This window comes from Cygnus olor, chromosome 10 (genome assembly GCF_009769625.2).
Source record: "Cygnus olor isolate bCygOlo1 chromosome 10, bCygOlo1.pri.v2, whole genome shotgun sequence".
Lineage (NCBI taxonomy): Eukaryota > Metazoa > Chordata > Aves > Anseriformes > Anatidae > Cygnus > Cygnus olor.
The window spans coordinates 7508480-7520955 of NC_049178.1; the positions used below are offsets into that span (position 1 = coordinate 7508480).

Sequence of the window (12476 nt, forward strand, 5' to 3'; positions counted from 1 at the left end):
CTCTTGAAGAGGAAATAGTAAAAGAAAGGCTTGTGTGAATCTGACCCCTTCTACATATTGAAACATCTCCCCGGAAAGTTTGGTGGGAATGAAAGATTGAGAAGGGAGAGAGGCAGTTGGACAAACTGTACCCACAGGCAGAGCTTCCGTCAGCCCAGCCCTCCCTGGGCACTCCTGTCTCTTCACTGGACGGTGTTCCTCTTCATCTGTTTTGTCCAACTTGGTCCCATCATGGTTGCCTCCCTCTGTGGGTGAATGCAGAGAGAAAGGAGAGCAGTGAAATCAGGCTTCTGAACTGACCTGCTTTCTGGCAGAGCCTCTCTCTGCCCAACAGAGGATCTCACTGATGGGACACACTAGGAGATAAGCTGGATGGGCACAGGACTGAACATTTGTTACCAAATGAAGAGCATTGCTCAAGTGGCTACGCAGACCTTTATGCAAGGCTCTGGCTCACTCCATCCCACCTGCAGATATCTAGTCCCTTCATGAGTTGTCTAAAATGAAGTCTGTCGCATAGTTAAAGGAGTAGAGTAGCTTCCACAACAAAGCCGTGAGCCTGGAGGACATGCTTTTGCTATCCCCTTTGTGCTGCACAAGATAGCTCACCCCAGCCTGTTCTTGTTGGTTTCACAGAGGTCCGTCTGCTGCCCTGGCTACTACGGACACATGTGCGAGATGTGCCCGGGGAAGCCAGGCCAGTGGTGCTCTGGGAACGGGGAGTGCCAGGATGGCATCGAGGGCAGTGGAGAGTGCCGATGTCTGGAAGGTTTCCACGGAACTGCCTGTGAAATGTGTGAAGTGGGCCGATACGGAGCTGACTGCAAATCAGGTGACAGCGATGGCTATTGCAGCTTGTGCCTACCGTGCTGCTCACGAGGGAGAAAAGCAGCCCCAGGACCTCTGAGACAGGCTAACAGCTGGTGGGCCACCAAGGGAAGGGTGGTGGGAGGGAGTGCTTGTGGTCGGCCCCATTTTCATCCTTATCATGACTGACTGCTGTGCTGCTCATCCTGATGTCACCTAAACTATAGAAAGTTGGGATGGTCTGTTCTTGGGCTTTTGGGCCTGATAGGTAACAAGAGCTGATACTCCCATAACATCTTCTTCATGGCAGCTAGGATTAGGAATACAACAGAGTGAAATGGCAGTGAGACTCTGCTTGTGAGACCTGTTTGGTTTGCCAATGATGAGCATTTATTCTTCCCCTGCAGAATGTGCCTGTGACAACGGCATATGTAATGATGGACTGCAAGGGGACGGGAGCTGCGACTGTTTCCCTGGGTGGAAAGGCCCGACCTGCCAGGAAAGTACGCAAATGTGAAGGGGCTTGTGGTGTAATAGCAGTGGTTTTGGTGGAGAAATCTGAATGATCCTCTTTAGCTGCTGGAGCAAATATGCATTAGCTGAGCAAGGTGACCACAGTTGCATGTATTTGCATCCCTCAGAAAGCTTATCAGACTGTCCTAACTCATTCTTGCACGTGAGCCACATTTGTGGTGTGACTTTCCCAACAGCACATGAGCCGTGGAGTTATTTGGGTGAAACTCATGTAGGAAAAAGCATATCATCTTGTTCCATCTCCACTGAGATTTGAGGCACCTCAAGAACCGCCCTTAACCTTGGGAGAGAGATGGAAGCTCCCAGACTGGGTTGACCACGACTCCCGTTACTTGCCTAAGAAGGTGGCAGGACTTGATTTGAAGCCTCCAAAGTGCTCCAGTGTGTCTGCTGGATTGTTTTTTCTGCTCCCAGATGCATTGATTTATGTGAACTCAGGCTACAGCTTGCAGTTCTCAATAAATCTGTCAATCTGTGTAGTAGTATGTCAGAGATGTTTGTTTCTGGGATTTGGGATCATGATTACCATTGGGGTGGGAGGGAACATGAGTTCTAAATCCTTTGAGATTGTAAAAGGTTGCATCCAAAAACTGAGTTTGTAGTGACATTAAATGTTTTAGGGACATTTAGAAATGGAAATTGAATGGAGCTGTCCTATTGGTCTAAATGTAAAACATGACACAAGCTGAATGGGACAAAGCCAAAGGCCCTGAATATCTGAAATAAGAAGGTTTCAGTCCTTGCTTCATTCCTAGCAGTGTGGAGGCCACATGGGTAGGTTCAAATTGAACCATTAGCTCAGAAAGAGAACATCAGAACATCGAATTCACTCCTTTGTACAACACCAGAACATAATACCATGAGGGTTTTCCTGCTGCCATGGAGGACACGAGGGTCAGCATAAGTGCTGGTGTGCCTGTCATCAGTCTGGGCACACGCATGGCAGTGAGGCTGTTTGGAGGGACCTTTACTCTAGATGGTAAAAGTGTCCGCAGTAAGCGCTGTACTGAAAATGCCAGGTCATGTTTGTGTTCTCTCTTGCAGGAACCAATGCTGACTTATGCAATAACACTTGCCACCAAATGGCCAAGTAAGTACAGCTGAGGAGCTGGATCATTCCGAGAAAGCCATTTGTTTATGCTTTACATAGAGTGATTCTGTGTTTAGGGCTTCACAGAGGGCTGTTGGCTGTACCTGCTCATTAATGGTGCATAAAAATCAGTTTCATCTTGGAAACTTTTTTAGTCATAAACCCCATCTACTTTCCCTTAAGGTTTTGTTTGTTCAAACATAAAATATTTCCAAACAACTTCCATATATGTGGATGGAAGAAAGTAGAGACTCCAAGCTGCTCCAAGTCTGGCCTTAGTCATGGAGCAAAGCAAATAGACATCGACAAGCCCTCTCTGCTTTGCTTCCTCCCACCAAGGAATTATGTGGGCTGGTGGACTGTAAGGACTCCCTTTTGCTGCCCTCTCCACCCATTATCTACTCTCCCATTTTGTGGTACTGGCACAGTCCCCTATATTGTACCATGCAGAAGCATGAGGGCACAGTCAAGGAGCAGGGTGTGAAGCCTGTGCCTGGGTGCCAGCTCCATGGCCAGCTTCTGTGGTGGTTTCAGGTGACTTATGGGAGCCTTTGCCAAACCCACCTGGCCCACAATTTAGGCCACGCATGTCTGCGTGACAACAGGTGGTTGTCATTCAGGCCTGGAGTGCACAAAGGAGCAAAGCATCATTTGGAGTTAGTGTAAGTGGAACTAAGTGATGCTGTCCGGGAGGTGTGTTCCAGCTGCGCGTGACTGTCCAAAATCACAGGCTCATTTCTGGGCTGCTGACAGATGGTCGCTAGGTACCAAATGCTGTCAGCCACCACCTGCCAGAGCCCTCCAGTGCCCCTTCATGACCATGAGGAGCACTGGGTAGCAGAGAGGAGAAAAGTGCCAAGCTACAGACAACAGGCTCTATGTTCTATGAGTAGTACAGCAGCTACTCAGTCTCTCCTTGTTTTTGGCCCAAGACGATGGGCGTCCTCCTCAAATGCTCTTTCTGGAGTCTGTAGAGCCTTTTCATGTGGCAGGGCTCTTCTGCTGAGCACCACACCCCTTTTCTAGGTGGGTTTTGCTGCTTACCTGTGATATTTTTGGGTTGATTATTTGGTGCAGTAAAGAAATGGTAACTTTGGGCATGTTTTTCCTTTGGTCATTATGGATGCTAGTGGATGCTAATTTGCACGTGCCAGGCTTGTGTAGTGTGTGTTTCCCACTGGCCAAGCAAATCTGGAGATGTTCTCAATGATTGTTTTTCTGTTTTGTTTCAGCTGCCTGAATGGCTCTGCAGATTCCCCACCCATGTGCTCCTGCTCTGCTGGATATACAGGGAATGGAACCCATTGCACAGGTATGTTTGGCAAGTGTGGCCAAGATTCAAGGCTTGCAAACATCTGTTGAGGCTACACAAATATGAGAGGTTTGTTTGTGAAACAAATGGCATGATGTTTCCAACCAAGGGCAAGGTCATTCAAATCCTTTTCCCCCAGTCATCCACCATGAACGCTGCCATGCTTTGGTAGAGAGGTTTTCCAGTTCGGAGGTTTACACAGTATGCTCTTGATGTTCCTAGAGCCTGCAAGAGAGGGACAAAAAGGCAGGCAGATGTGGCAGGGAGGTTCTTATTGCTTGTGGAGACAAGTGCACGTGAATGGACTGTATTAGTTCTGGTGAAACAGCAATGGTGGCAAAGATAAAGCTATTCTGTCCATGAATCCCAGGAATATAGATGCTTCAATTCCCTAGAATTTCATGATTCTCCTACTGGTTGGCCATGCTGAAATCAGGTAGAAGCATTATAGCAGCTGTGCCAAAATGAGGTATGATTTCAGAATGCTGCTCTAAAGCAACATACAAATCGGGTCTGTGTCAGAAACAAGCAGACAAGAAAAAACACTCAGAGAAATAGCATTATAGCACTCAAATCAAGATATTGGTAGACATCACAGTTCCTTTCTAGTATTGCCCTTGTCTGAAAATGAATAGAGGAAAGGGAAAAAAACACAGTTACATTGTGCAGGAAAATTGTTTTTTCTGAGCTAAGCATTGGTCATCAGTTAGCAAATGCTGTGATGGAAGGACTTATTAGTCCAATTTGGGGATTGTTTAAACTGAGCATGACTTTTGGACTGGCCTCTCACAGGTCTGGATGAGGCCCCTGCCTTTAAAGGACCTACAGTTTCATTGAGAAAAAAAAAAGGGATTTTAATAAAATAATGTGATTTTTGTTAAGATGGATGATCACTCTGGCACTGTTCATCTTCCCTAGATGCTCTGAGCTGATTCTACTTCTCTTGTTTGTGATCACAGAAATAGATCCATGCATTATTGATCACGGTGGCTGCTCCATAAATGCCGTGTGTACTAAAGTGTCCCCAGGAGAGAGAACCTGTGTTTGCAAGGAAGGCTATGCTGGAGATGGGACGCTGTGCCTGGGTGAGTGCTCAATGCATGTTTAGATGATGGTGGCAAGATACCATCCACGCAAAAGGGAGTTTCAGGCTAAAAGCATTACAACTTCAGGTTAAAGCACTGAATAATTTGATTCTTCTTTCAGTCTGTTTATGCAGTCATTGTTTCGGAGTCAGTAATTGCTGGCTTACCTTGATTCAGCAGCGTTTCTGCTTTTTGTTGAGGTGTACACGCATTCACGTACCCATGTACATATATACCTGTAGGTATGTGCTCAGTGAGCTCCCAGATTCCAATCAGCCAAGAGGTCACTGCTGTCTCAGCATAGTGCCACCTGAAACCGGGCAGGGAGCTCACACTGCCCTTGGCACCTGTCTCTCTGGATGGCCTCAGACCAGCGTTTTGTGGTGTTCTGAGATGGGGCTGGAGTTGTGGAGGAGTCCAGTCCTCGCATACCCTTTAAAGAATGCTCAGACAGATGTGGCATCTCAGTGGGCAGATTTATCACAATTCAGATACCCACATGTGGCACAACAAGTAAAACTCGCAGTTGTTCCCCGTTCCTTTGCTATCACAAGTTACTTTGCCACGAAGATGTTTCCCAAGCTGGGCAAGTCCTCCCTGTCGCTTTACCGATACCTCTTTGAGTCACCAGTTTCCAGCTGCCTTGGACAGTCCTCAGCAGTAATGTGGCCTTACTGTTTTACTGCAGAAATTGATCTCTGTCTTGAAAGCAACGGGGGGTGCCACACCAACGCAGAGTGTGTTAAAACGGGCCCACGGAAGGTGAGTAACTAAGTTGAATGTCAGGGCAACATTATTATGAAATTTGTCACAGGTGTCTAATTCTCTCAAAGGCAATCCTTTCCATGGCAGTGCCCTGCATCAGGCATATTACCTTCCACAGAGAAAGTAGCCTGGGAAGGGCTTAAAAAGCTTGCTGCTTCCTTGAAAGCAGATGCTTTCTGTTGGCCAGAGGTTAGAGGCACCCTCAGCCTGTAGTTGTTGACACAAACATGTTTTTTTCCATGAAGGAATGGAGTGTGTGACAGATGCTTTCCACCCAGCTCAGCCATTGTCTGTTTTCTTTGCTGGGCTCAAGTTTCAGACTGAGCATCTGTTTTCCCTCCAGGTTGCCTGCAACTGTCTTCCTGGTTACAGCGGAGATGGTGTGAGCCGGTGCAACCCCATCAACTTGTGTGAACAGGTTTGTCTGCATTTTGCTATTGCTAGGGGTAAAGACCGCAGCCTTGATCCCAACAGTTAACAGCAAGAACAGTGTTAGGCTGCATGCTTAGAGCTGTCTGTCTTGCCTTTTTACATACCTAAGGGATTTCCTGGTGTGTTTGGTTTCCACTGCTTCTCACAGTGACCCACAAGTATGTCAGCCACATGGCATTAAGACAGGATGCCCCTCTTTTGGGAGAAGCAGCAAAGCAACAGCAACACAGGGTTGAAGGCACGTGGGCTTGTTTCTCTGTTTTGTGTGGAACATGCTCAAAAGAGTAAGCTGTGCTCACAGCATCTCTGCTAAGTCTATTTGCAATCTCTTTGCATTGCAGATTTTGTCATTGTTGTGGCTTTCAAAAATAGGGTACAAAAGTCTTGTTTCACTTTTTGATGCTGAAAAGCCCTTGAGAATCTAAGTGAGGTTTATTCTAAGGCACTCGACAGATGGACGAATGGTTTCCTTTCCGCTGGGCTGGGTATAGTTAGCAGCTCCTGCAGGCAAGTGTGGCCATCCAAATTGTTGATGATGCAATTCCATGCAAGCCTTTTGCTCTTCTTGCCAGAACAATGGAGGCTGTAGTCCCTTCGGGCTCTGCAAGTACACGGGTCCTGGCACTCGAAACTGCTCCTGCTCTTGGTACAGTGTCGGAGATGGCTTCACCTGCCATGGCAAAGTGTATCAGGTGAGAAACATGCAAAGCATCTTTTGAGTTCAGGCCTCCTGCCCCACAGCAAACCTCCCTTCAAGCATGAGCCTTGGATCTGTAGTGTTATATCAACATGTGTGTGTGTGTGTGATATAGGAGCAGAGACAGCTGCTCCGAGGTATATTTGGAGTGCCAGCTTAGAGAAGAGAATCACAGTAAAGCAACCTTGCTGCAAAGGGAGCTGCAGTATGAACATTGTGCTGCTCTGTTGGCAGCATTGGCTATGCCTCCAGGCATGTCACATTTTATTAAGAGCAAATTTCTCCCCTGGAAACTCACTTCTTCTAGTCTGTGGGTTCAGGGCACGTGTCACCTGTGGCCATGCCAGCACATAGGATCTAGTCTGGAAGGAGGCAGTCTCTCTCCTGCTCTGTTGCCAGTTTGGTGGCTGTCCTTGGGCACACTGGTGACCTTTTCTGATAATGGCAAATGAAAAGCAGTCATGCCCACAACAGAGCTTGGAGAAAAGAGAGACACTCAGTTTTGTGCTTCTGCTCCTGTGTGTTCAGGAGAGGAGCTTGCCCTGCCAAGGCTATGTCTGCCACTCTGGTAGCAGCACAGAGGGGTTAAAGCAAGTGTTTTGTGAAGCACTCGAGGTGTCCCATGAACACCAAGGCAGTTCAACCTATGAGACAGCCACTGCAGAAGCAGCCCGCTTTTGTGTCCCAGCAAATCCTACCGTCTCCACCTCTGATGTGAATGGTCCGGGCAGAGATCACTGCCTGCTTTATAACCTCCACGTCATCCATGCCCACAGTGCTGGCAAGGGAGGGAGGGCAAAGTGGCTATGGTGTGTCAGAACTTGTTGGAGTGAAAGAGGAAGGAGCAGGTCACTGTGCTGGCTGCTGGTGGAAGAGACTCTGCTAACACCAGCTCTTTCTCTTTGTTTAAGGAGCTCGCAAGGATCAAAGGTGCATCCGTGTTCTTTAAGATGATACTGGTTAGTGACAAACAGCTTTTCCCGTTCTACAATTCCCACTTGTATTTTTTGCAAAAGGGTCTTGCTAACTGGAACTGTGTTTTCTGTTTGCCATCCCACAAATGCTTCCCTGCCACAGGCAGAAAACACCAAGGAGCTCAGTGGAGCAGGGCCTTTCACTGTCTTCGTCCCACGGGCAGATTTCATAGCAAACACCACAACGGTAAGTGTCCTCCCACCCCAAACACTATCAGGTGTCTGGCAAGTTCCAGTTGTGCTAGGGTCTCCTGTGGGTATGCCCTGAACTGAAGTAAAGAGACTGCACTGAAGAGCATTAAATGCATCCCCCATTCCCCGTCAGTGTAAAGTTTGGATGCAGGCTTGCTGCAGAGACAGTCTGGGCAGGGGTGGACATGGTTCCTGTTGTAAGGAAACCCCTACTGGAGATTCTTATGGTCCTCAAAGACCATAAGACTCTGGAGTCTTATGGTCCTCAGAGGCACTGTACCAAAAAATGATGCGTGGTGGCTTTCATTGCCCATGGCTATTTGAGGCTGCTAATAGCAAGGCTTCAGAGTATCCGTGATGAAGACCTCTTATTCCTGCCCTGTTTCCTGGGCACTGCCATCCCACTTCAAACTAGTGGAGACCTGAGGGAGGAGAGATCTTCAGCCAGGACCTCATGAACCAGACAGGTCCTTGACCAGCAGCTTTTTGGTGTCATTGAAGTGGAAGATCCTAACACCATCACTGGCAAGTCCTGCTGGGCAGTTTCACGCCACCAGTCCCAGCCTTTTTTCCATGGGCCTTCCCTATGCTCCCAGTAAGGGAACAATTCCCAAGGACCATGTATCCCAGGCATCACTTGTTCAAGGCCAATGTAGCTGTTTGTCCTCTGTCAAGGGACCTGAATGCTGTTCTTTGTTGTGTTGATTGAAATTTCCCAAAATTCTTGAATGGATTTGTGCATTCGCTGTGTTTTGAGGGAACCAGCTTTCTACCAGGATGGATCAGCAGGGCAGGCCAAGCAGAAGAGCCTGGGGCAACCCAGGTCTCCCTCATCAGGTCTGGGCCTCTCCCACAAGACAAAGAGCCCCCAGTATGATCTCCTTCCTGTTTTCTCTCTGTAGTTTGAGGAGTGGAAGAGCAGAGGACTCCTCCGGGAGCTGCTTCGCTACCACATGGTGGGTTGCCAGAAACTGCTGTTGAGTGACCTAGAAGCCCAAGAGTCCCTTACATCTTTATCTGGCCACAAAATAAAGATCACAGAGAAAGAGGTAGTTCTCTAACATGATTCCCTTCCCTGCCTCACTTGACAGGATGTCACTTTTGCTGTCATTTGAAGGCCACGGTGGTTGTGGTGGGTGATTCCCACAGCCTGCAGGTGGCTCATAGAGCCATGCTCTGGTGGGAGTACCTCACTGCATCCCTTCTCTCTCAGAATAGCATCTATCTCAATGGGGAAGCTGAAGTGGTGATGAGTGACATCGTCGGCGTGAATGGGGTCATTCATTTTATCAACAAGATCCTCATTCCAAGTGACCTGGTGGACCGTAACATTTCCTTGAAGATCTCACAGGCAAGTCTGAAAGAACGTGCCCTAATATCTGCCACAGTGAAGACAGGGCTTCTCCGTCTTTCTCCCAACGGCTTTGATATTGCTGTCCCTGATAAGCCATTTCCCTGCATCCTCAGCCCAAGACCATGCGTGGTTCTCCTCCTTCCTGCTCCTAGCCACGCAGGTGATGTCTGAGGGCATGGATCTGGCTCGTGAAGGTGGCAGCATTTGTGGCATAGCAATATTTGGGACAGAAGGAGCCATGATCCATCATCAGAGAACAGTGCTGGATGTAGGCAGGGGGGTTGTGTCCTGTGCAAACCATCACATTCCTTTTCCAGTGCAGAGCACATTGCAGTGTGGCAGTGAGAGTGTCTTTCAGATACTCCTGAAACAAGTGCTAGCAGCTTATAGCTCCTGGATTTTTCGGTAAATAACACATTCTCTATACAGCACAATAGAGTACTGAAAGTCATCCCATCTCCTGCCATAGCAGCGCCTACCCAGCATGAGTTAGAGAAGTGGCAGCTGCTGAATGCCAGCCCTCGCCAGACCTAGTCCATTGGGTGTGACAACAACAGAGATGAATTTGTCTTGTTTAGCTACTGTGGTTGTAAACCACCTGGTTTCTCCCCTGCACCACCACTCCAGGTCCTGGAGGGGGGGCTCTCTGCCACCAGGTAGAAACCGGCCCTGTGGCAGGGTCAGAAAAGGTGCTGTCAGAAGGCAACCTCCATGGGTTGGAAGGTTATCACACTCATTCCCACACGGAGATTGAAGCTGTTCTGACCAGTTCTTGCTTGTGCATGGAAAGGGAGCTTTTCACCCCGTAAGGAGTTAGTTTTGTCACTAACACAGCAGTCAGAAGAGGCTGGCACCAACTACCAAGGCAGACACCAGAATGGATGCACTGGGCTTTGTGACAGGTCATCTCAATGTCTGGGAGAACCACTGCAAGTTACCTATGGAAGGGACTGTGACCTGAGTCGAGCTGGCATGGTGGCTTTGTTCTTGGCGCCTCTTAGTGACAGTTTGTTTTTCTCCTCCTGCAGCAAAATATCACAGAAGTGGCAGAGGCCTTTGGGTACACCATTTATAGCAAGCTACTGAAGGTGAGCGACCTGACTCCTGCTGTTCCATGGGAAGCTGATGTGTACATGTGCTTGTTCACTTTTGGCTTTTTCTTTGCATCCCCTCTTATCTTGGACAGGATGCGGAGCTGCTGCCACTGATTAGTAACCCTCTGCATAGACCCTTCACCATGCTGTGGCCTACAGATGCTGCATTCAATGCCCTTTCGGAGAAAAGACAGGAGTGGCTGTACCGCAGAGAGCATCGGGACATGCTGGCCTCCTACCTCAAAGCACACATGATCAGAGACACAAAGGTAAATGTGACAACAAACAGGCTGATGCCTCCCAAGGTCACACGTGGTGCTGCTGCCTGCACCAGAGCAGCAGTAGTTTGCCACTGCAGTACATGCAGTGTGTTAACTGTCTTGAGAAGACCCAGCACTGCTTGAGCAAATGAGGCAGCTACCACTTCATCACAAACCTCTGAGGCAGTGTGGCTGAGCTGAAACCATCTTGCCTCAGCTGCTCCGGGAGGCCACACCGCCCCCAGAGCATCAACAGGCTCAGTGCTACAGGGGTGCTGAACAGAGGGAAAGTCCGGCTCAGTAAAACCAGGGTCTGCTGGTCTCTCAGTGCTCAGGAAACCAGGACTAACCCAGCACAGTGACACCATTCCACCCACACCAGCTTTACATGCTGCCGTCACACCCCCTCTCACTGTGGCTGCTGACCCTGTTCCTCACCAAGCAGCATCCCCTTTTTGAATACAAACCGCCAGTTTTGCTTGTCTCTCCCATGTTCTTTTTCCCCTCTCAGATTGTTGCTGGTAACATGCCTCAAGTCAAATTCATACGGACCATGCACGGCTCCACCATCTCGTTCAGCTGCAGCAAAACCCACACGGTATGTGATGGTGATGCTAGGCTCTGCTTCCCACAGTCAGCTGTCAACTGATGCTCTGTGTTGATCACCAGCAGGAAGGGAACACAGAGTTGGGATGCTTGCAGGCTGAGACACCCCATTCCCCTGGCTGCAGCTGGCCCTTTAGAGAGGCTCAAGACCCAGAGGCCAGCTGGCAGGAAAGGGCAGAGGCACATGTACCTACAGACACATGTAGTGCTGACCAGATTGCTAAGCCAGCCATGTGGTGCCATGACCTTTACATGGCATGTGTCACGTGGATAGAGGCCATTTCTTAGGAGCGGTGGCTGTGAAAAATGACATTTGGGTGGTTAAGGACATGAGCGTAGAGTGTCTGAAGAGTTCTTGGGGTGACTGAGAAGTCATGACAGCCAAAAAGGGCCATCTTCAGGTGGTGCAGCCAGGGTGTAGGATGTGTCAGGATCACAAGTTGTTTTCTTCCTATGGTAGGGGGAGCTTCTGGTGGGGAACGGTGATGCCATGATTGTTCAGAGGCACATGGAGTTCAGTGGGGGCATTGCTTATGGCATCGATAGACTGTTGGAGCCGCCAGATCTGGGATCTCGGTGTGATGAGTTCATCTTTGTTGAGCTGCAGGTGAGCACTTCAGATAAAGCTGGAGAGAATCCACACTGTCTGTTGAGCCCTTGCCAGGGAAGAGGGATGTTAGGAGGGCTTACTGCTCTTCCTTGGCAAAGCTCTATGCAGAAATGCATATTGAGTTGTTTTGGGGTTTCTTTCTCCCCTCCACAGAGATCTACGGAGAGCTGCGGACTCTGTGGCTTCGAGCCGCCCTGCCCTGCTGGCTCAGTTCAACGGGTAAAGCTCCCATCTTTGCCACCAAGGTGGCCTGTTGCAGGGCTGATGACAATACCCACATGCCCCTCGTGTTTCAGCCACAAAATGAGGGCACACCTGCGTGTGGCAAGTCCCTTGGCTCAGTCACGTTTTTGGTCACGCAGTTTCGTAGAACAGGAGCTGGGCTGAGCAATGTGGGATCAGGGACCACAGTGGTCCTTACCTGGTCAATCCCAAAGGGGTGACAGGGCTGCGTGGCAGGCCAGCTTCATCCCTGAAGTAGCACGGGGGGCTTTTGGGAGGGAGTGTCACAGCAAAAGAGCTCAGGCTGGCCGCTGGAGCTTCCCCAGGGATCAGGTGGGGAGCAGCTTTGTGCCCTGCTCACTGCACTGCCCGTTGTCCCTCACATGCTCGGTTTCTGGCATGTCCCCGCAGTACTCCCATGGCTCACCAGCCCCACCACATG

At 49.2% G+C, this 12476-nt stretch overlaps 1 protein-coding gene across 3 annotated transcripts in view; it reads left to right on the forward strand.

Moving 5' to 3' along the window:
* Positions 1–12476, forward strand: part of STAB1 (stabilin 1) — a 58583-nt gene that overhangs the window by 38986 nt on the left and 7121 nt on the right. For all 3 annotated transcript variants that reach the window (XM_040569247.1, XM_040569248.1, XM_040569246.1), the window contains exons 39-55: positions 637–832; positions 1215–1310; positions 2386–2431; positions 3664–3743; positions 4703–4828; positions 5517–5590; positions 5937–6011; positions 6598–6717; positions 7634–7681; positions 7800–7883; positions 8791–8937; positions 9102–9239; positions 10271–10330; positions 10429–10605; positions 11108–11194; positions 11663–11809; positions 11966–12031. In XM_040569247.1, the coding sequence (XP_040425181.1) occupies positions 637–832; positions 1215–1310; positions 2386–2431; positions 3664–3743; positions 4703–4828; positions 5517–5590; positions 5937–6011; positions 6598–6717; positions 7634–7681; positions 7800–7883; positions 8791–8937; positions 9102–9239; positions 10271–10330; positions 10429–10605; positions 11108–11194; positions 11663–11809; positions 11966–12031 (1767 nt within the window). The remainder of the gene's footprint in view (positions 1–636; positions 833–1214; positions 1311–2385; positions 2432–3663; positions 3744–4702; positions 4829–5516; positions 5591–5936; positions 6012–6597; positions 6718–7633; positions 7682–7799; positions 7884–8790; positions 8938–9101; positions 9240–10270; positions 10331–10428; positions 10606–11107; positions 11195–11662; positions 11810–11965; positions 12032–12476) is intronic.